Source organism: Trypanosoma brucei, chromosome 10 (genome assembly GCF_000002445.2).
Source record: "Trypanosoma brucei brucei TREU927 chromosome 10, whole genome shotgun sequence".
Taxonomy (NCBI): domain Eukaryota; phylum Euglenozoa; class Kinetoplastea; order Trypanosomatida; family Trypanosomatidae; genus Trypanosoma; species Trypanosoma brucei.
Genome location: NC_007283.1, coordinates 646,741 through 667,710, shown reverse-complemented (window position 1 = coordinate 667,710; position 20,970 = coordinate 646,741). Strand labels below are relative to the sequence as shown.

General features: G+C 47.2%; 9 protein-coding genes across 9 annotated transcripts, besides 4 other annotated features; all 9 read right to left on the bottom strand.

Annotated features, from left to right (window-relative positions):
• Window positions 1-699: 699 nt before the first annotated feature.
• Window positions 700-3,693, bottom strand: Tb10.70.5100 (lysosomal alpha-mannosidase precursor, putative; the record flags this gene model as incomplete). Its single annotated transcript, XM_817417.1, has 1 exon — window positions 700-3,693. One exon carries the CDS (start codon window positions 3,691-3,693, stop codon window positions 700-702), a length of 2,994 nt encoding a protein of 997 aa, XP_822510.1.
• A 207-nt stretch (window positions 3,694-3,900) lies between these two features.
• Window positions 3,901-3,963: a sequence feature (T-rich).
• A 401-nt stretch (window positions 3,964-4,364) lies between these two features.
• Tb10.70.5110 (mitochondrial malate dehydrogenase) lies at window positions 4,365-5,321 on the bottom strand (the record flags this gene model as incomplete). The annotated part of the gene is made up of 1 exon (XM_817416.1): window positions 4,365-5,321. One exon carries the CDS (start codon window positions 5,319-5,321, stop codon window positions 4,365-4,367), a length of 957 nt encoding a protein of 318 aa, XP_822509.1.
• A 440-nt stretch (window positions 5,322-5,761) lies between these two features.
• Tb10.70.5120 (malate dehydrogenase, putative) lies at window positions 5,762-6,835 on the bottom strand (the record flags this gene model as incomplete). The annotated part of the gene is made up of 1 exon (XM_817415.1): window positions 5,762-6,835. The coding sequence occupies one exon, from the start codon at window positions 6,833-6,835 to the stop codon at window positions 5,762-5,764; it is 1,074 nt and encodes a 357-aa protein (XP_822508.1).
• Window positions 6,836-7,109: 274 nt separating this feature from the next.
• On the bottom strand, window positions 7,110-7,799 carry Tb10.70.5130 (adenylate kinase, putative; the record flags this gene model as incomplete). The annotated part of the gene is made up of 1 exon (XM_817414.1): window positions 7,110-7,799. The coding sequence occupies one exon, from the start codon at window positions 7,797-7,799 to the stop codon at window positions 7,110-7,112; it is 690 nt and encodes a 229-aa protein (XP_822507.1).
• Window positions 7,800-9,819: 2,020 nt separating this feature from the next.
• Window positions 9,820-10,488, bottom strand: Tb10.70.5150 (adenylate kinase, putative; the record flags this gene model as incomplete). The annotated part of the gene is made up of 1 exon (XM_817413.1): window positions 9,820-10,488. The coding sequence occupies one exon, from the start codon at window positions 10,486-10,488 to the stop codon at window positions 9,820-9,822; it is 669 nt and encodes a 222-aa protein (XP_822506.1).
• A 90-nt stretch (window positions 10,489-10,578) lies between these two features.
• Window positions 10,579-10,623: a microsatellite.
• A 268-nt stretch (window positions 10,624-10,891) lies between these two features.
• Window positions 10,892-10,925: a microsatellite.
• A 55-nt stretch (window positions 10,926-10,980) lies between these two features.
• Tb10.70.5160 (hypothetical protein, conserved) lies at window positions 10,981-13,179 on the bottom strand (the record flags this gene model as incomplete). The annotated part of the gene is made up of 1 exon (XM_817412.1): window positions 10,981-13,179. The coding sequence occupies one exon, from the start codon at window positions 13,177-13,179 to the stop codon at window positions 10,981-10,983; it is 2,199 nt and encodes a 732-aa protein (XP_822505.1).
• Window positions 13,180-13,410: 231 nt separating this feature from the next.
• On the bottom strand, window positions 13,411-14,988 carry Tb10.70.5170 (hypothetical protein, conserved; the record flags this gene model as incomplete). The annotated part of the gene is made up of 1 exon (XM_817411.1): window positions 13,411-14,988. The coding sequence occupies one exon, from the start codon at window positions 14,986-14,988 to the stop codon at window positions 13,411-13,413; it is 1,578 nt and encodes a 525-aa protein (XP_822504.1).
• Window positions 14,989-15,918: 930 nt separating this feature from the next.
• Tb10.70.5180 (hypothetical protein, conserved) lies at window positions 15,919-16,983 on the bottom strand (the record flags this gene model as incomplete). The annotated part of the gene is made up of 1 exon (XM_817410.1): window positions 15,919-16,983. One exon carries the CDS (start codon window positions 16,981-16,983, stop codon window positions 15,919-15,921), a length of 1,065 nt encoding a protein of 354 aa, XP_822503.1.
• Window positions 16,116-16,214: a sequence feature (GA-rich).
• Window positions 16,984-18,555: 1,572 nt separating the features above from the next.
• On the bottom strand, window positions 18,556-20,232 carry Tb10.70.5200 (glucose-6-phosphate 1-dehydrogenase; the record flags this gene model as incomplete). Its single annotated transcript, XM_817409.1, has 1 exon — window positions 18,556-20,232. The coding sequence occupies one exon, from the start codon at window positions 20,230-20,232 to the stop codon at window positions 18,556-18,558; it is 1,677 nt and encodes a 558-aa protein (XP_822502.1).
• Between the last annotated feature and the right edge of the window lie 738 nt (window positions 20,233-20,970).

Here is a 20,970-nt window from a genome sequence, read left to right as displayed (position 1 = left end):
GGGAGAGCAAATGGAGATAAAAGCAACACCCGTCACACGCTAAAGGAGGAGAACGAAACGAGTCACATGTGAATATTAACAGCGATAAAGCAAAAACTACCAATAACACCTACCAGCCTCCCACCCCTCACCCACACATGACCTCACACCGACAATAGAGATGGCTCACGTGCCCAAGTATTTTCAATGACGAAGGAGCTGAGCACCCAACGAAAGGAGTGGCAGGCAAGACAAAGAAAAAGAAAAAGCAACAATGTCACGTAGGGAGAAATAGACGCTAAGGGTGGTGAAGGGCAACATTTTCAGCACAGCCACAATGACACGAATAACTAGACAACCAAAAATAAAAGGGAGGAAACAATGGAGGAGTGGAGAGGAATTCCACTGCCGCATGCTAATGGGAAAACGGTGGGCATACAATATTTCACGCGATAGCAAGCAAAATTAAACACAACGAAGAAGAAGGAACTGAGTGCCGAAAAAAACACTACGTGCGTCACAACAACCATCGCCCTACGACACAGCGAACGATCCAAAACACTCTCCCAAACCACCTAATAAGTTTGGGTCCCTCAACGTCAATGCCACACTACCCCTAAAATCCTCACCCACACAGACCCTTAACATTGGTTCCACACACAGTACAATGAAGGCACAGAATTCGTATGCAGATACATACACACACATGTGGTTAGGCCATTACACACCCGTGCAGCTCATTGACATGCCCCTCCACTTGTGCTCCCTCATGTGAAATAAAAATGTCCGTACATCCATCGGTTTCAGCACGACTGTGTCCAGTCCATTCCGCAAAAGGGTATTCGTCGTCAACGATACTTCATCGATGCTCTCAACATTGTAATCCAGCTCGTTAGGAATAAGAGATCGCAGTTCCACCTCAACGGATTTAGAGCGCTCATCATCCTCACCTACGGCATAGCGATGAGCAATGCGGAGTAGAAGTGTGGTCTTGTTGAGTAACTGCGTCGTTATTATCTGCACACTGGGTGATATTTGTGTCAACTCCAAGGAGCAGTTTAGGTTCGGCGTAGAGCCAGTAGAATATACAGCAATTGGAGAAAAATACTTCTCATCCAGTTGCTCACGTACGCGGCGCATGGCTGACGGCCCACTTCGACCTACAGAAATGGTAAGTGTACCACGCACACGTAGCGGATTACCGTAGTGTTTGCCGCGCCCTTTTTCATTCATTGAAGGATCACCTTCATAGGCTGTAATGAATTCCGTTTCATTCAATGGCTCTGAAACACCCTTTTGGTCATCTAGCAAAAGCCGGCGATGCGTAGTGAGCAGCACCTCACCGTTATTTATACTTGTGCCCCCCATCGCCGCATCAGTGAACACATTGAACTGTGTTTCGGTGTCATTAATGAATATGAGACTTGACACCGGATAATAGTTGCCGGCTACAGACTCCGTTTGAACAAACGGGTAGTTCCGTCGTTTATCCACCTCACGTCGTTGCATTTCACGACCATTGCTATCCGTGTAGAAAATGCCACTATTGTTCACTGACGTGCTGAAACGGGCAACGAGTTCACGTCCAAATCCATCTTTTACTGGAATACCCAGAGAAGTAAACTCCAAGTCCACCGTATCCCCGTGAAGAATGACTCGCTGTACGAGGTCGTTTCCGAACCTTTGCTCCACAATACCAATCGTCTCATCAATGATAATACTCTCGACTTTATCGGTGCTAATCGGTTCACAAACATTATCAGAGACAGGACGCATTATGTACGCCCCACCAGATATACCACTCGGGTCTTCCCCTCTACTGCTCTTGAAATAACACCAATCATGCTCCACCAACACCTCTTGTCCAACAGACAATACCTCAATGCTTTTTAGCCGCCCGTTCACCCCGAAACGCACCTTGAGATGGTCACTCGTCAGCGTAAAACCTCCACGCCTATCACGGGATACCACACTCTTCAGCGAATATCCGACATGTGATTCTTTCCGTGGAATATCATACTTCCCCGGTGTGCTCAGAGTAAGAGAGGAGGTTTTCCCCAACGAAAGAATTATCCCAATTGTATATGGTTGCCAATTCGCATTGACATTGGAATAATCACTTACCTGAGTGGGTGAACCATAGACAGAAAAGGACTTCACGCCGTTACCCTCTACTCTGATATCCCTTCGTGGAACGGGTATTTGAAGAAAGGTATTCACATTTGGGTGGACACTCGGATTCCATACCATCACCGTCAGTTTTGATCCTTTTTTTGCTAGTCCAGTGGCGGTGGCGTCGCATGCAGACACATTAGACAGCAAACAGTGACTTACGTTACTGAGGTTAAACAATCTTCCAGTAAGTGCGGTACGAAGCCGAACTGAGAAATCATCATTATATCCAGCCACAAGTCGTTTGACGTAATCAAATGTTACGTGTTGCCGCGCCGTTCCCGTTACCGCGTCATGATGTTGTGCAATGGCGAGCGCATCGCTCAGAAGTGGCAGATCACCGGATGGCACACCTGCAAGGAATTGCAACTGCCGGGACGCAACCCAATAACTGCTTAACATCCGTATTAGTCGCTTCAAAGTCGGTCGAGATGAGTAAAATCCCGTCCAAAACTCGTGAGCGGCACTTGCATACGGGAAGAAATCGCCCGTGCTCGTCTCATATTTGATTTTCGCATTCACAGCCTCATCCAGCTTCGCCATCATATATTCGTACGGCGTGGAATAACGCACAGTAAACTCACCATCATCATTGGCAATTTTGATTAATTTGTCCATCTTGCCGAACCAAAACTCGCTCACCATATAAGTGAAGTCACATCCCATCGTCCACATGACGTTCGCACCACGCGTGGCCTGCAAACTCCTAGCTACCTCATCCTTGAAATGCTTAAGAACAACTGGAACATTGTACCGCTCGGACGCATTATCGTCAATAATATCATCCGCTTGAGTGAATGTCCGTGCACTCTCTAACTGATCAGCAAGATCCCATTTGTACCCCGCTGCTGAGCAATAGGTCGCGTGCAGGTTCGCCTCAGCAAATGTTTTCAGGTCAGGTAGCGACGGACTAGCGTCCCACCAGAACTGCCGTCCCCCTCGCTTCACACGATCCTCATACTCACGGTAGTCAATGCGGGCGAAAAAGGTTCCATTGAAACCAGCACGCGACGTCAACAGCGATGCTTGTGTGGCACTATGCCCAAATGCATCGGCTTGCCATCCAACAAGCGGTACCACATTAAGTTCCCGCAGTAACCATCGGTGGCCAAGCGTCGTTTGGTCGATCATATCAATATAGTGTGTAGTGGCTTCGTCATGCATACACCAACCACCGTTGGCAAATTGCAGTTGACCATTGGCGACCAACCCACGGACCTTTTCCCGCATGCTCACTGATTGTCTTGACCACCACCTCGAGAAAAAACCGATTTCAACGTAAGTGAACTTCCTTTCTGGATTTGCCAGTAGTCCCTCCACAACGCTGTTGATAATGGTGGTCACATCGGCAAACTGAATACTGTTATTCAACCCGTAAGTATACTGGTCAACGGTTTTGAGCCATCCCAAATCACTGTGTGTATGTGCCACGAGGTGCACAACGGCTTTTGATGGAACCTTCAGCGCCGGCACGAAAACAGTAGCAGCAAAATAAAGAATCAGGGATAGGAGCTGAAGCGTATGCATCCCAAGTGTGAGCATATATGCCTTTACTAAAATAGTCAATCAATAATTGCGCACACGTACATACTCACACAGACGTATATACAGATATAGGAGTGATAAACGAAGAAAAACATTTAAACGTTTGGAGACAGCACAACTACAGCAGTAGCAAAAAGAAGGAGAGAAAGGTAAGAAGACCTGTAACCGAAATCGCGGGGAAGTACACCATCACCCTCAAACGCTAAATGAAAAGAAGAAAAGAAAAAAAGAAAAAAAGAAAAAAAACGATATCGATAAAAATAAGAAATGCCCCGTGGTGCACCCATAAGCATCACTGCCAGACATGCATAAGGACATATAAATGTCAGGCACCCTGCTCTCCTAGGCTTTCGTGCACCCTGCTATGCAGTGAGGGAGGAAATAAAACACTGTAAGTTAACAAACCCCTCAATTATTCATTCTACATCCACATACACTCTTAGAAACACATGCTAGACCACACGTGGACCAAGCGTCACAGTGTCAGTTGGTTCAATTCACCGGCAGTTTCAGCAGAGATAATTAATACCATACCATCCTTGGAGATTTGTAGCCAATTCTGTGTGTTTGAACGCCATTTCAGCAAAAAAAAAAGTGCGTTTTTGAGGACAATATGAAAGAATGCTATTGCTCATTTCTACAAAATAACGATTTTTAATTCCTTTTGTTCACTGTCTGGAACCGAAGGCAAAACCTGCTGCGATATTTTTCTCCAAGTCCGCAACACATTTCTCCAAAAGACTCTGTTCATACGCGTCAAACACAGGTTTGTGAATCTTTTCAACGCCACCTTTCCCAAGTTCCACCGGGCAACCGAAAAAGTTCACGCCGGGAATAATATCCGTCTGAACATACGTACACTCCACGATACCCTTGTCACCACGAAGCCCTTTCAACACGGAGGACATCCATTCCCCAGCGGCGTACGCCATTGAAAGAGTTGCTGAACCCGCCCCTCCTTTAGCTTTCACAACTTCGTCACCGCCATACTGCACTCGTCGCGTTATAGCCTTGACTTGTTCCTCCGTCAATGATACACCAGCTTGAGATAATAATGGAATAATAGTCGGACCACTGTGTCCACCCACCACCTGAACATTAACGTCATACGGACTCTTACCAGCGGCCTCAGCCACAAATGTTCGAGCTCTCACCACATCAAGCGTGGTTATGCCAAAGAGGCGAGCAGGGTCAAAGACACCAGCCTTTTTGAGCACCTCCGAAGCAATAGGTACAACACTGTTGACAGGGTTGGAAACAACACCGATAAGAGCCTTGGGGCATTGTTTTGCACAAGCCGATACGAGGTCTCGAACGATCGTTGCATTAACACTGAAGAGATCTTCGCGAGTCATCCCCGGCTTTCGCGGTGTGCCCGCGGGGATGATGACAACGTCAGCTCCGTCAACTGCTTTGTGAAGTTCATCTTTCAGGTGACCAGTCACCTTAGCTGGAGAACAAATGTGCGAGAGGTCTGCAGCCACGCCTGTCACACCATGTATGTCATAACAACTCAAGTGAGACACAAGAGGATTGGTTTTCAGGATAAGCGATAACGGTTGACCAATACCACCGGCAGCACCGAGGACGGCAACTTTAAACTGGAGAGTTGCACTGGTACGCATATCGGTTGTAAATATTTTCTTCTTTGAACCTTATTATGATCGCTGCAATTTCCTCTCTTGAGAGAAAATGCCAAGTGATAGGGAAGTGTACGTGTACACCTCTGTTCGCTTCAATATTAAATTAATGTCACTAATGCTTGACCTTGTTGTTTTGTTATCACTTTAGTAGTGTCAAGAGCATTAGCATTAGCAGTAAAGTAAAGTGTAAGGAAGTATAAGCAAGCGACAAGAAAAAACAAGCGGCTATCAAACACACGCAAACCTATACACACGGAGGCGAGCACAGAAACGGATAGAACTAGATCGCCAAGAACAAATAAGAGTTGCAATAACTTTTGCTCCCCTATTAGAAAAAAGTGTACAAGTTAACCAACGAGCGCTACTAAACAACATTTCGATATTAATCACAACAAGAGAGAAAAGACTCACAGCGCTGGGTCTCATGAAACTGCATCTACCCCTGTCTTGGATAAACGCAAACCAGCTTCAACATCTTCCACAATCAGCGGCACAGCAGCTGCCACAAGTTCCTCCTCATACGGTGTCAAAGCACCCAATGGTAAAAGCTGCGCAGCGCCCTCCTCACCAAGTTCAACGCGCGAGCTGAAAAAAGGCGTCTCTCTCTTTATCGAAGATTCTACAAAAGAGCACTCGGTAATGCCACGGTCTCCACGTTGTGCCTTCATTATCGAAGTGACCCATTCATATGCTGCGTTTGCAGTCGACAAGGTGGGGCACGTAAACTTTTCTTGGCCTTGAACGTTTTGGCTGTCAACGCGACACCCCGTGGAGTTGTGGTCGCCTGCTGTAAAATTCTCAGGACGTTGGACCTCCTCGCAGAGCTGTACCATTCGCTGATGTGGCAGTTGGAATCCCGTCTGTGTAATCAGTGGACAAACAGTAGCATCACCTTTTCCACCTACAACATGCACATTCACATCGTAAGGGTTCATGTGCAGTTCCTTTGCAAAAAGAACCCGCGTTCGCATAACATCACGTGAAGTTATGCCAAAAAGCTTGCGTGGGTCAAATGCACTGTGTCGCAGAAGCACCTCTCTCGCTAACGGCACTAAGGAGTTAACAGGACCAGAAGCGATACCAACGATGGCGTGGGGAGCTGCCCTGGCCACTAATTCCATCGCAACGAGATACTCTGGTGCACACTCCGCGAGTGCAAGGTCACGTTGCAGACGACTCGGGTTGGGAATGCTGCCAGTGCAGATAAGCACCAACTGTGCGTTCCTCATGGCTGGTTCCCACTGCTGCGGGTCATCAACAGCTCTCAAAACAACACCAGTATCGATATGTGAGAGGTCCTTCACAATCCCGCGGACACGTGTCTCCGTCATACGAAGTGTGACGTCATTTAGCGGGTCAAAACAGCACAGTTCCTTGACCTGCGGAGAAAGAGTTAGTAGTAGTGAAAGGTGCTTGCCTACATTGGTTGTTGCACCGAACACAACTACTTTTCCAGTCACTCGCCTGGTTTGTGCTCGACCAAAGAAAATTACCATCCCCTAACCTCCCTCAGTATTCGCTTCGGCTTTCTTACCTATAGCACAGCGTGCTTAACCATACACCCAACAGGTAAAGTAAGAATAATCGATGTAAAAATGCAACACGGGACAAGAGATGCGAAAACCAAAGGAAACTCAAGTATGATGCACACACGTGCGCACAGAAAGAGCTGTGGTGAACCAGCAAAGATTAAAAGCTGAGCAACCCTTATAGCAGCGATACAGCAATGCAGCGCACAGTGCCCTTAAAGCAATGGTAGATAAGGAAGGTTCAACTTGACCACCAAAACAACTTGGACCACCATCGACGTGTCTTGTCTGCAATAATAGGATCCAACACACGACATATAGAGACGTGTACACTATCTAGGGAAGCAAAACCGTCAACGGTGTGCCAAAGTCTAGGGTCACCGTATACGGCGCGAAGTCCTCTAATACTCTCGTAATACTTCACAAGCCCCTGGTGTACAGCCTCCTCCGTGTCTTCTGGTCGCTGCACCAGCGGTTGCCCAGTAACATCGTCACGCCCCTTAACATTAGGGGGATTGTAAAAGGTGTGGTACACGCGACCCGAACTGGGATGCACCCATCGCCCCGCATGACGGTCAACCAACAAACTATCAGGAACACTAAGCACGACGATGGCATCTGGTTCTATACCCTCCGCTTTAAGGTGTCGCGCTTGCTCAGCCGTTTTGGGAAAATCGTTCAGCAAGAAGCCATTGGTACAGTCCGGGCCGCGAGTGGCATCCGCCACCGCCCGTGCAAGTAAGTCGTCAGGGATGGGTTCTCCCTCGTCCACGTAACGCCGAAGTTTATCTCCCACATCAGTATCGCTGTATTCTACGGCATGAGATACCGCCTCAATGGGAGTTACGTAACAGAAACCGTATCGTTCCTTGAGAACCGTACTCACAGAAGTTTTTCCACTCCCTGGTGGACCTGTGAGAAACACGTGCATCGTATCTCACCCCGTCTTCCGACGTATCGTCACTGGAAATGAACCAATGGGTTGTTACAGGCGGGGATAGGAAAAAAATGGGGTTAGTATGACTAGCGCAACGAAAAAAAGAGGTGCACCTGCAGTAGTACGCGTGAAGCCAGTCAGTGTCTACTGGAATGGTATCTACCTCTCCTGATGGACTCCCCTTTATGAGACCACGAAAATGGAAGAGAACCTGCCGCCCGCCCCAACTACTTAGTGCTTCCAGTTGGGCTTCTCGAAAGATTATATAAGGGTTTTTTTTTAAATGAAAGGGAGAGGAAAAGAATAAAACAGGATATATATATATATATAGAATACGTTTAATGTAGTCATACACCGCAATAATATCACGCACCCGTTGAGTTCTCCAAATACAAGCCGAAGGAGACTCTGGTTAGCATAAACATGTAGCCGTGGAGTTGTGCTCCTGAGGGAGGGGAGGAACACACCAAATAGACCCCTTTCCCTGAAGCCATACACAACGTGACCCTCCCCACCACAAGCTACCTTTGAGGCCCCCCAAAAAAAAAAGAAAAAAAGATGAAGAAACATATTTATGTCGCTGATACCGACGACTATTTTTCCGTCACATCCGTCGGCCAAACAAATGCCGAAATTTCAAAGGAAAAATTGAAGAGGAAGGAAATCAAACAACAGGTTGAAGCCGGTACCTCATCCACCGATCCTAAAGAGAGGCGGGCGGGAGGGGGAAAAAAGGTGACAAAATGAGACGAAGTGGAATGGCTACATAGAACCGCGTATGAACCACAACAACGACAGAAAGAAAGGGAAAAGTAAGAAAATAACAGTATAGACCGCACAGATAGTGCGGAGACGTCGTAAGTGAGATGTGTGCATACATGGATATGCGTATTTGTCATCAGAGGCACCCAGACAGCAGCTGTGCACAAAAACAAACATATACATTAATGCATACATGTAAACGAAGAGAATTACACGTCAAGGGAATCGCACGTCACTCCCCCAAATCACCCACGCGGATTAGTAAACCGCGCAGCGCACAAACGGCGCATAACAACAGAACCAGAATCTCCAATTTCCCCTTCCCTTTTCCCTCCGTCCACACGCACACACAAACGTGCACCCATCACCCGCTACTGTCATGATAACAACAACAATGTGGATAATGTGGATGCACCTGCGGGGTTGTGAAATAGAAGTTGGAAGAATGATACCTGATATGCCCACCCTTCCGTCGGTAAGGGGTCAAAAAAAAAAAAGGAAACAAAGCTAACACGTGGCAGTCATGGATGCCAACCGCAAGCCACTTAAAATACGATCAACACGTTGTTACAGCAACAACAACGGAAAGAAAAAAAGGGAGGCTTCAACAAACCATAAAGGTAGAAAAGCTACCGAGGTTTTGCATCCTACCTTTCACCCTTAACCAAAACTAACATACGATCACTCACCTACAGATTCTGTTAAGGTTACCATAGTTGCTATCGTTCCCCTCCATTTTCCATTTTTTTTTCCTTCACCATCGCTGTCGCCGATGCACGCGGTGCCGTCCCATGGACATTACTACCGCCATAGGAATAACTTCCTCTTCCGCTCTCACATTCCTATAAATCAACCCTTCCTTTACATCCCTCCCTTTCATGTTATCCGCCTACAACTATTCACCTATCCCGCTCCTTTGTTAAATACTTTTTTTTTTCATTTCATTCTTTATTTTTCTTCCCTCCCCCTCATTCACCCTTATGCTGCTTTAGCCCATATATGCTGTAATTAGCCTACCTTAATTACCGTTCCCCCCCCTCTCTGTTAATTCGTCCTTTTTAACCAATAAAGAAAAAAACGAAGGAGGAATTCAAGCACATTTGCTATCCGTCCTTCCCTCTTTCCAAACTAACCAATCGCTTGAAATAAAAAAAATGGGGGGATACCTTACAGGACCACAGGTTAAATTACGCCGAACCAAATCCAAGTCGCCATCACCAACCGGTGGCCAAACATGCAACATCATAACTCCTTAATTCCCATGTATCTTTGCACCGATCAGTCGTGCAACAGGGTCAAGTACGCGTCTGAGAGATTCACGCACAACGTTTACAGACTGTGTCGCGTCCAGGGTTGCAAGAACACCTCTGGCTCGATAATAATCAATCAGTGGTTTGGTCTGGCGGTGGTACCCAACGAGCCGCTTCTCAACCACCTCCTTGCGGTCGTCAGGACGCTGTATGAGTGGTTCAGAGGTTACGTCATCCAAACCGCGCACCTTTGGGGGGCAAAACACCTCATGGTATATGCGGCCACTGGCGCGATGAAGCCAGCGACCACTAACGCGCGAAATTATGACGTCATCAGGGGCATCAAAATGAATAACTTTGTTTACCTTTTCACCCGCCTCTTCCATCATCTCCGCCTGCCGCAACGTACGGGGGTAGCCATCGAGGAGGTAACCGTTTTTGCAGCGAGGTTGCTTAATGCTCTCTTTTACTATGCCGAAGACGATATCGTCCGAGACGAGACCACCGACATCCATGACAGATTTGGCCTTTAATCCGTACTCTGTCTTTTTTTCCACGGCCTCACGCAACATGTCACCTGTTGAAAGATGGCAAATGTCGTAACGCTTGGCGACAAAGGGGCTCTGCGTCCCCTTCCCGCAGCCTGGAGGTCCAAGAAAAATTACCTTCATGATTCAACTACTCGGCCAAAACACCTGCCAACTTATTTAGTTTGTTTCTCTTTCTACTACAGCTCATCAAGTGTAAACAACCAAAACACGACACACACACACACACACACACACACACACACACACACACAAACAAACGTCAAAACATGTAATGGCGAGGAGGAAAAGGAGAGAAAAGACCACTCAAAAACACGTCAAACGGAAGAATCTGATGGACACGACAGGATAAGTTGTTCACAGTGGATACAATCAACAAAAATTCCAAATGAGATCAATGAACTCCGATTACCCAACTGTGGCGCCCTCTAACTTCCCTTTATTACTGCCTCAGTGCAAAAATGCGTTAGGAACCACAGTCAAAAATCATTCAACAACTGCGCAACCCAAACCGAGGTGTAACACGAGGGAAGGGAAGGGAAGGGAAGGGAAGGGGGGGGGTTGTGAAACACACTACTTGTTGCACACAACCACCAATACAAACCTAAACCACCTTCACCACTGTTGGACGATATCTTCATCTCCCGATGCTACTGAAGTAATGCCATAGCGCCTTATAAGCTCCTCCTGCGACAGCGGTGGGAAAAGAAGGTCACGGATCTCCGCTAAACGGTCGTACTTTGGATAACCGTTGTCATCCACAGACAGCAGCACCGCAGAGCTGCCACAAATCCGCTCATTGTCGTTTGGAGACCATTTCAAACAGTGGCACTTGCCAGAGCAATCGTTGCTGTAACAACGAATTTTAATAGATCCGTAGGTCAGGTAGAGCTGAGGGTAAGTCGATCGATGCTCACGGCCCAACCTAATGCAAAACTTGGACGACTTTTGACGTACATAATAGAAACGTACGCCATCCTGATAATCCACACTGAGCGAATCCGCCGTTATGTAGGAGCCACTTTGACGCAAGATGTCCGATGATTGAGCTTGTAAATTGCTTTTCAAACCACCACCAAAAGCAGGAGACAAACAGTGAAAAACTTCAGCTATCAATTTCTTAATCCGGCTATCACGAACTGGCGCACGCGCCCCATCACGCAAAGGTGGCCGGTTAATGCCGAAGGGACCCTGGATGAGTGCGTTATCCCGCTCATCCTCTGCGGAATCACTCCACATGATGAAGTTAAATGTGTTTTTGTCATCACCTTCATTCATCAAATTACTGGCATCCCGCTGAATCAGAGCCAGTTCGAACACTACTCGCGCTAGATCATCCCTGTAAGATGGGTTGACGGATTCCTCAGTGGGTGGAAAGGGGGGCTGGTGAGCCAACAAGAATTTAGCAAGTTCAGCGTTTCCTATGGCTGTTACTTTGGGCACAACAGGAAGTAAGAATCTGAAAACACCAAACAATTTGGTGAGTAAAGCATGATGTTCTTGCTGCTTCTTTGTGGGTTCAAAGTACAAGAGTGAGTCCTGCAGAGTGCTCAAATCAATTTCATGCACGATGGAATGGGAAGCCTCACCTACGCTAAGATTTGGTATCAAAGCCGTTCTAAAAGGTGACTTCGTCGCGGCGTCAATCGCGGAGTTGAAACTCGCCGCGTTCATGGTGTTCAAACCGTCCGAAGAAGCTTTTACATTATACGGCAATCTGAAGGCTCTCCAGCGCGAGTACACTCCGAAGTCAATGCAACACTGCAACATGTGGTAAAATGAGCGGGTCTCACGGTCCCCCGCCTTATTGAAAGAATCATCTATACCACCTCTAATCTTCATCATGAATTTGTGGAGTTCTCGGATGTTACTGAATACAACATTTTTCTCCAAACGGAAATGAACATGGAAGCTCAGTTTGGTGTCTTTGCTGCTGAGCAGATTATGCCGTCTGGTCGCCCCGGTGTGCGCTGAGGGTCCAACACTAGATTCACTCACAAGAACTGAACCCGTTAGCACCAAGCAATGCTCCAACTTCGCACCCGCGTACTCCTCAACTACATCCCGTAAGTACTGCAAGATCTGCAGGAGACACCGTTCAACAACCGCTGTGTCAATGTGCACTGGGGGCTGTGAGGAGGAATCTTTAGCGCGACTTCCATTTGAAGGTAAATTTTCACCCTCCGCAACTTCGGTGGGAAAATTCAACCACTCAAACGGTGGGCTGCAGTCTATATCGAAAAAAGGGTCAACTGCGGCGTCTTTATCGATCATCACATAAAGATTTCGTTGCGGTACAAGAGGAATCGCGTTCACAAAGGACGCGATCTCCCGTCGACGGAGAGTGTTGAAAATCTTTCCACTGTTTCCACTGCGCACGTCGGCGGCAACGAGAACCTCACCGCGGTCCTTCTGGTAGCTCCGTCGAATGATGGCTTCCATCCTTGTGCTGTAGAATGTGTACGGAATATTTTCCGGATCTGGTATTCTTTCTGCCGCTGGCCAGTGCGACGGGGTAGCACCCTCAGTGTTGGAACTATCCACAGCACCATCCTCAGAAGTGGAGCAGAGTAAGGTGTGGTGCTGTGATGCCGCCCTCCAATATCGATCTAGAGGAACAACCACTGATTTCAAGCAGTCACTAATGGCGCGGGAAATGTTGTCATCAAGCTTGTTTCTTTGATCTGGGAGCAGGTCTGCTGTGTTGACATGCAGCACGCCAGCACTGGGGCCCGTGATTGCAAAGATGGGATCGATTGGTGGCATCGGCGTTCCGGGTAGAGGTGGTCGCGCCTCCTGAGTTTTCGGACCCATATATTCGTATAGGCGGGTTGCAGGCGCAAAGAACGATGGTACGGTAAATACCTCTTGCACGGCACCTAGTGGGCAAAAAAATATGGAATGGGGTTAGTGGAAAATTATGAAGAAATAAATAAACCAGAAACAAATACCTCCAATTAGAGAATAAGAAGGGCATGCACCGCAAAAATGATCTGTGATTCGACTTAACGTTTGCACGCAGTGGGAGAGCATGCGGCCGCGCGCTTATGGTCCAAACTCCACCCCAGATGAGGCATTATCCCGTTGTGCGGACAAAAGACGTAACGACTGTTCGAGTTCCTCGGCGCATTTTCTGCTGCGGTTAATGCAATCAAAAAGTAGATTCCTGTCAGTTGCTGCAGTGTCAGTTGGTGAAAACGCGTCCGCACTCACTAGCATATACGCCACAAGGTCTATCTTCGCTGAAATGTGTTCCTTCTCTATCAGCTCTCGCACAATGTGTACCAACTCCCGAAGAGGGATTGACAGATGCATAGCAGCCCTTTTTAAGTCAAGGCTGATGAAACAGCTAACGTATCTCATTATAACAGTTTGTTTATACTGATATAATAAACATTCGCAGTGCTTATAAGCAAACAAGTCGGTCTTTAGGTACACGAATGCGAGCACTGATGCTGCGTGAAGGGCGTCTGCAAAGTTCGCCTGTTGTAGAGCGTGAACGAGCGTGTGAGCTTCGGGTATATCTTCCCAGAGTTGCATAATATCTATACGCGTTACAAGCTCCATTGCCTCCGCGCGTGGTCGTGTCGCAACGGCGGAAAGCAAGAGCATGGCACCCAGCTGCACCCCTGTTGTAACGCTCTCCTCCACAACACGTCGCAGATTATGAATGACAGGAAGTACACCAGGTCTGCTAATGCGCCCTCCAAAAGATGCTGCGACTTGTGTCGCACCCCGTTCTACAAGCATATCTCCAGCCGCCTGAGCCCAGTTTGTCCCTCGTAGGCCTTCAGGTGTAAAAGAACACACAAACCCACAAAAATCACCACTTTCAAAGAGACAGAGGGCGCGAACAATGGAAAAAAACAGTAGCAGTTGCTCTATCTCGTCCGTTACCGCTTCTACAGTAACTTGATGACTCGGAAAGTATACAGAACCGCTCCCGTTTTCAACCGCTATGGCTTGTACTGCATCGGTTAACACAGTACTAGTTGATTCCCCCACGTAGCCACGTACGGCTTCCACGTTTCCAGCTCCGAGCCACAGTTCTGTGGTTCTTTTGATTACTTGTAGCTGAAGGAGCAAAAGTGGTAACCTGTGCGAACGTGCCGTTAGTTGGAGGCCGGACTGCAAGGGAACAAAGAGATGCGTGAGGGTGTCATACATTGCCCCGTAATCACCCACATTGGCAAAAACTTCTGCTAACCTCAGTTTTCCCGGTATTTCAAATTCCTCCGCTATTTCCGAACGGCTCCTCTTTGAAGTCGATAAAAAGACCAGAACAGGTTCGGTGCTGCTCTCTCCACCTCCGGGGAATCTGACAGCCGAAAGCGCCTCCTGCACTGCCGCTTCCGCCCGATCAGCAACAACGTTCTCATCTTGCTCGAGAAGTGGGTATACACACTTACACCAGTCCTCATTTTCGAAACACTTCCTGCGAAACTGACAGAAATCGGCTACGCTCAGACCTCGCGTCAAATCATTCGCTGTGGCCATGAGAAGTTGCTGGCGAGCGTTTGCTTTCAGTGCATCACCGACGCTGTTGAAGAGGATATGCACCGCCCGCAGGTATCGCTGCCTTTCTGGTGCACTCCCCAGAAGCAGTTCGATGGGTAGGTCCATTTAAAGTTTCCTACTCAACCCCTTACGTTTAGCTACCGAAATGAAGCAAATCAATGTAAATGTTATAATACCTGCAACGAGAATAGGTGTCTAGTGAGGTATGCAGTATAACTCGCACAGTATTCATCTTGCTTATACAGGAAAGCTTATCCAGGAAAAAAAAACCCTGCCACACCTCCACAAAATTGGCATCCGCAGAAAGAAAAAAAACGGAGGCAGACATTAGAAAGGAAAAGATCCCTCCTATTGGGTCTCCACAACAACAGCAAACCAGTGGCTACCAAGGTGTTACTTCAAATGCCATTCTAAGTCAGAGACATGCCAAAGTCCGTGATTACCTTGGAGGAGGGTGTGGTAACACAGGGCAGGGAGAGGGGCAGCGGAGCGAACGAGAGTCATTATCGCTGTGGATTGTCGTACACCACGCCAACAACTCCTCCAATCATCGGAACGAAAGAGAGACTACAGAGCAAAAAAAAGAAAAAATGCAGACCACCACGCATATAATCAATATGCGCACACAGGTGTAAACTCACCAACCCGCTCCGTTTTTTATTCGCAACTTTACTTACCCGCACCGCAGCAAACCCAGTGGGGAAGAACATAGTCAGCGGTTATTAAAGCAGTAGAAGGGGGAAAAATAGTAGCAGTGATGTTAACTCATGCGAATGCCGCAAACAAATAACACATGAAAAAATAGAAAGCACGTCCTACACATTCTTCAAACTTTACCACTCCCCCTCCTCCTCGCTAGCGTCGGGGATATTTCAGGAGGGACTTTGAACGAAACTTCGTGAGGTACTTCAAAAAAAAAAAATCCACATGATTTTAAGAGTTAAAATAGGCCATATTAGTATTATTAATATATGCACATATTTGATTTAAACGTATTCGCGTACCGAAACCAAAGTTTATTGAATTTAAAAGATATCATAAGTGTCCATGCGGCGCCTTTACATCCCCCTCCTTTGGAGTCTCAAGTGGGGATGCAACCAACTCGATGGGAGGCTGCGGCAACGGAGAGTCGTTTGAAGTAAGCAGCTGATCACTGCCTTCACTGTGCCATGACCCTGAAAGCGAGTGAAGGGCGGTAATCTCGCTCGTGTGCCCTTCAGACGCTGTTTCGGCTTCAACTACCTCTTCTCCAATCTCATTCTTTTCTATTTGTTCCTCCTTTTCACCTTCACGTCCTCCTTCTTTATCCTCTTCATTTCCTTTCCCCTCTCTAACAGACCGGCATTCGGTCACACTTCCATTGTCGTGCAGTTTCTTGTCATTCTCATCTGGAGATGCAGCAGTCATAGACGTGGTTCGCTCCTCCAGCAGCGTTCCACCGCGTATAGTCTTCATCATAAAAACGAGTATTAAAAGCAGAAACGCGGCGAGCACACCTAACGAAACAAGGAGGAGGAGGGGCCAAAGCATGTCAGTTCCGTCACTAGGATCAGAACTGACCATCACCTTGTGCGTAGACACACCTCGGATCGGTCCCCATTCTTTAGGTTCGCCACGGACAACGATCCACGGGTGTAATGCCACACGACCGCATTGTAGAGGTGTTGAATCTCCCCTTTTCACATTATGCGGTACGAGTGCTATGCCTTCCTTGCTTGCTGTGAACAACATTTCACGCAAGAGCCACATAAATGAACAGCGATCCGCGTCTGCACTGATATCTGGAGGGAGATACAATGGCGACATTGCCACGCCATACGGAGGTTCCCAGGAACAGTGGTTATGACCCAAGACATAGTGTGAGTAAAGACCGTATTTTCCTTTACACTGCGCATCCTTTGACTCATTGCTAACGGAAGTTCGCTCTTTCTCTTCTTCTTCGGGTACTCGAGCACTTCCAACATCACCATCTGTCATATTGTCCGCAGAACTCCAACTAAATAGGTTGTGTTGCACATCATCCCCAGCACTCTGGGACGGGGTAGTGAGCGGTGACAGCGCAACTAGGAACAATGTTAAAAAGGCGGGAAAGGGCTTCATTTACTTACAAGCGTGAAACTTCCTTCCCCCACCCCGCCAAAAAAAAAAGGAAAAAGATAAGCATATACAACGAAAAGGGACCGGAAAAACTTTGTATAGCAAATAAGACCGTACCGACATCCTCGTACATCACTCATCAATAGTGACTGAAAGGACAATGCAATTAGTGTCACCCCGAATAGGAACGTGATACAACCCACGCGCTTTAAAAAATACAACCCTCAGCCACCTAAACATAATTGCAGGGAATGTAAACACACCTTCCCTGTAACCACGGTGCGTACTAAAGGAAATTGCGCTGTAGCATTGCCTCCAAAACAGGAGAAAGCCAACAAGCACCGCAGCAATTTCTCCTAGTTTCGTTGTTTCAACAGGCGTAACTGAGTGCATGCGATACAATAACCGTACACGTCCAACAAGGGACAAAAACCGTCCGGGCACATGTGAAAACAAAGAAAACTCACGAAGTGTCCAAAAGATGTGGTGAAAAAAAAAGCACGGAAACGTACGCAAATCTCACGTTTAACCTCAGAGATGAAGAACGTATTGAGGCCGCCGCCAACGTGATGCAAAAACTTACACGACTTGAACGGCAACTGACGAAAGGGGAATGAAGGCAAAACACATCACACCTTCTGATTAACCGGTTGCTAATCACATCGTGAATATTCCCCACGCAGTAACATTTGCACGCCAATGCCGATAGCCTCCGATGCCTCTTACCTACATGACAGGTGTGGACTTGGTGTGTGGGTAGGGGCGTGGGTAAAAATAATAAGACAAAACGGAGGCTTTATATCAGAGGTAAGAGTGAAAGAAAAAAAAAAGCATATGAGCACTGACCCACAGAAAATGAAAACAGAAGATGGCAATAACGGGGGAAAAGTAATTACGCCTGATGTTTATATGTACTGAATATTTGGCATCCCCAACCTCCTGCTGGGTTATACCCTCTTTCCCTTCCAAGCACTTCAAGTGCACACACATACACACACACGTCGTCATACCCTCTACCGAACGTTTTTTTTTTTCGTGTTCAACCCTCAAGGGCGTCTCCATGAAGACACCTCACCCGGACCGTAGGCATCTACAGAAGGGCGGCACTTGCACACGGGAATGAACGGAAAAGAAAGCTCTCACATTATTCCTGTAAAAAAAACAAAGGAAATAGGAACGTAAGTAGAAAGAGAAGGAGTTGAATGAATTACTGATTTTCGGTGAAGACATACAACAATTTTTTCTTCAATCCTGTAGGATGGCAGAGAAGACAAATTAAAATTAAGAGTGAAATAGGACCTGCTTCCACTCCTACAGGGTCCTACGCACCACCTTCACCATCCGTCAACAAAGCACGTTATGTAGTGCAACACAAGTGCATAGAAACACATTTTTAAAGGTGAAAGAGAAAAAGGAAGAAGCGTTTGAAACACCACAAAGAGGTGTAAAAATAGGGAGAAGTAAAGTTTAATCAAATGGAAAATATGGAGGAATATTTTGTAGAGCACAGAGATCCCCTAACCCATTGCGACTATATTTGCGCTCGTATGAGGCCACTAGAAACCACGAGGAGAATTACAAATGATGAAGCTTCCGCTGCTGGTAAATATCCCCTGTGAGAGGTTTAAACCCAGTGTCATCAACAAACTTTTGTGCTTCCGCCGGCCCCTTTGACCCAGCGGAGTAGGGGTACGTTGTGGTTTCTCCACGTTCAATAGCCTCCAAGAGTGGTGTGTAGATCCTCCACGCGGCATCGAGTTCATCCTTTCGAACGAAATTGGTGGACCTCCCCAGAAGTGCTTCGTGAATGAGGCTCTCATAGGCATCTGGCAGAGTTATGTTGTAACGATGTTCGTAGGAGAGGTCAAGTTCGGTCTGGTGAGTGTCTGAGAGAACGCCGGGTGTTTTTGCGGTAAGTCTCAAATACATTGCCTCCGAGGGCTGCGCTCGTATGATCAGTTCGTTGCGCTGTGCGGCAACTCCAAAGGGGCGGATTTCATCCTTAAACTGGATGCGTATGCCGAGATAGCGCCGCTCCACCGCTTTCCCCGCCTCTATGATGAATGGCACACCGTCCCAGCGGTCGTTGTTAATGAACAGTCGAAGTACCACGAATGTCGCGCATTTACTTCCCCTCGGCACCGTTGGATCCTCCAGGTAACCAGGAATAGAACCGTCTTCAGACCTCGTGTACTGTCCCAACACGCAGTCGGCGGGAGTCACGGGATTCACATGCCTTAGTACAATTACCTTTTCATCACGTATATCCTCTGGGCTTAGTGAGCGTGGTTTCTCCATTGCTAACAGTGAAAGGATCTGGGTAAGGTGGTTTTGCACCACGTCGCGGATAATACCCGCCTTGTCAAAGTAACCACCGCGGCCCTCCGTCCCGATAGACTCCTTAAAAGTGATCCGGACGCACGCGATGTTATTATTGTTCCATAGTGCACTGAAAACACGGTTGGCGAAGCGGGTGACAACAATATTTTGCACCATTTCCTTCCCAAGATAATGATCGATTCGAAAAATTTGGGATTCTTCGAAAAGAGGCTCCAACTGCCTCGAAAGTTCATTAGAACTTTCCGTGTCGTGCCCGAATGGTTTTTCAATAATTATTCGAACCCACCCCAGGCCCGGTTTCTGCATCACATGAGTGCGAATCCCCGTGCACGCATGCATAAATACAGAAGGTGGTAACGCAAGGTAGAACAACCTGTTGCCTCCTTTCTGTTTTCCTGGAAACGACTCCTCAAATTTTGTTATCACGTCGTTAAGACGAAAAAAATCCTCCGCACCGTCATACGAGCCCGAGATATAGGTGATTGTCTTCAAGAAAGCCTCAATATGGGGGCAGCGATCCTTAGTCCGAGGAAAATGCTTAGCTAGGCTCTCTTTTTTCCATTGCTCCACGTCAGGCATTTTGGTGCGAGCGTAGCCGACAATGTTAATCGTTCGCGGAATTAATCCGTTACAGAATAGTTGAAACAGCGCCGGGAACGTTTTATTCCTCGCCAAGTCACCGCTTGCCCCAAGCACGACAATAGTAAGTGCTCTTTCCTTCAATTCAGGTGCGGCAGCATCCGGGATGATGTCGCATGAATCCTTCCTGAGAGTGTCTGCAACCTTTCTACAATTCTGCATCACATATTCTGGGATATTATCGGGTCGGTCTCGGAGGGTCTTCTCACGTAAGACATCGAAGAACCTATCCACCTCTTGTAGGAACCCTAGTTGGGAAAGATCACCGTCCATTTTTTTTTATTAGTCGTGTTAATAAATTAGAGATGAAGACGTATAGAATTATTGCGAGGTCGCAAAAAAAAAAAAAAGCGGCAACACCAACAAAGTTGGTTCTATAGAAATGACTAAACCTGTGGACACACCAGCCGTTGTGCACAACCTTGGGGTGGGCTTCCTTTCGGTACCTTACCTCACTTCCCTCAGAAACAGCCCGTACTAGAAATAGATGTGTATGTACGGTGGCGCAAACTTCCTACACACACTATTCGCCTGTCGATATACGTCTGAGAGACAAAGGTGGCGAGAAAGTGACAGAAACAATAAGAAAGGGTGAGAAGTTAGTCGAAGAATGAGCGCACCTCATATTGGCAGTGAAGCGGATACACCACACATTTAAAAGCATCCCCCTCTCTCATGGCATGAGTTGGCGGAGATAAATAAAAAACAAATTTGCATAGGCTCGAGGGAAACAACTACATTCAACGTTTCCACTTGGGGATCGATCGTCTGTTCAACACAGGAAAGTTGGAAAAAATACGCAAGTTTTCAAATAAAAGGCACGAGTTTCAGACCTCTTAAACGTTGGTTCAGTTCATCAGCGTTCTCATTGCCGCATACAAAATATAGCACAGCACTTCAGCTGGTTCGCTTCGCTCGCTTTTGCCACAACAACGATGAAACAATAAGGGCAATGATTCAGCAACTGGATTAAGTAGAGGTATGCTCCAATGTTTTTCACGCTAAATGCAA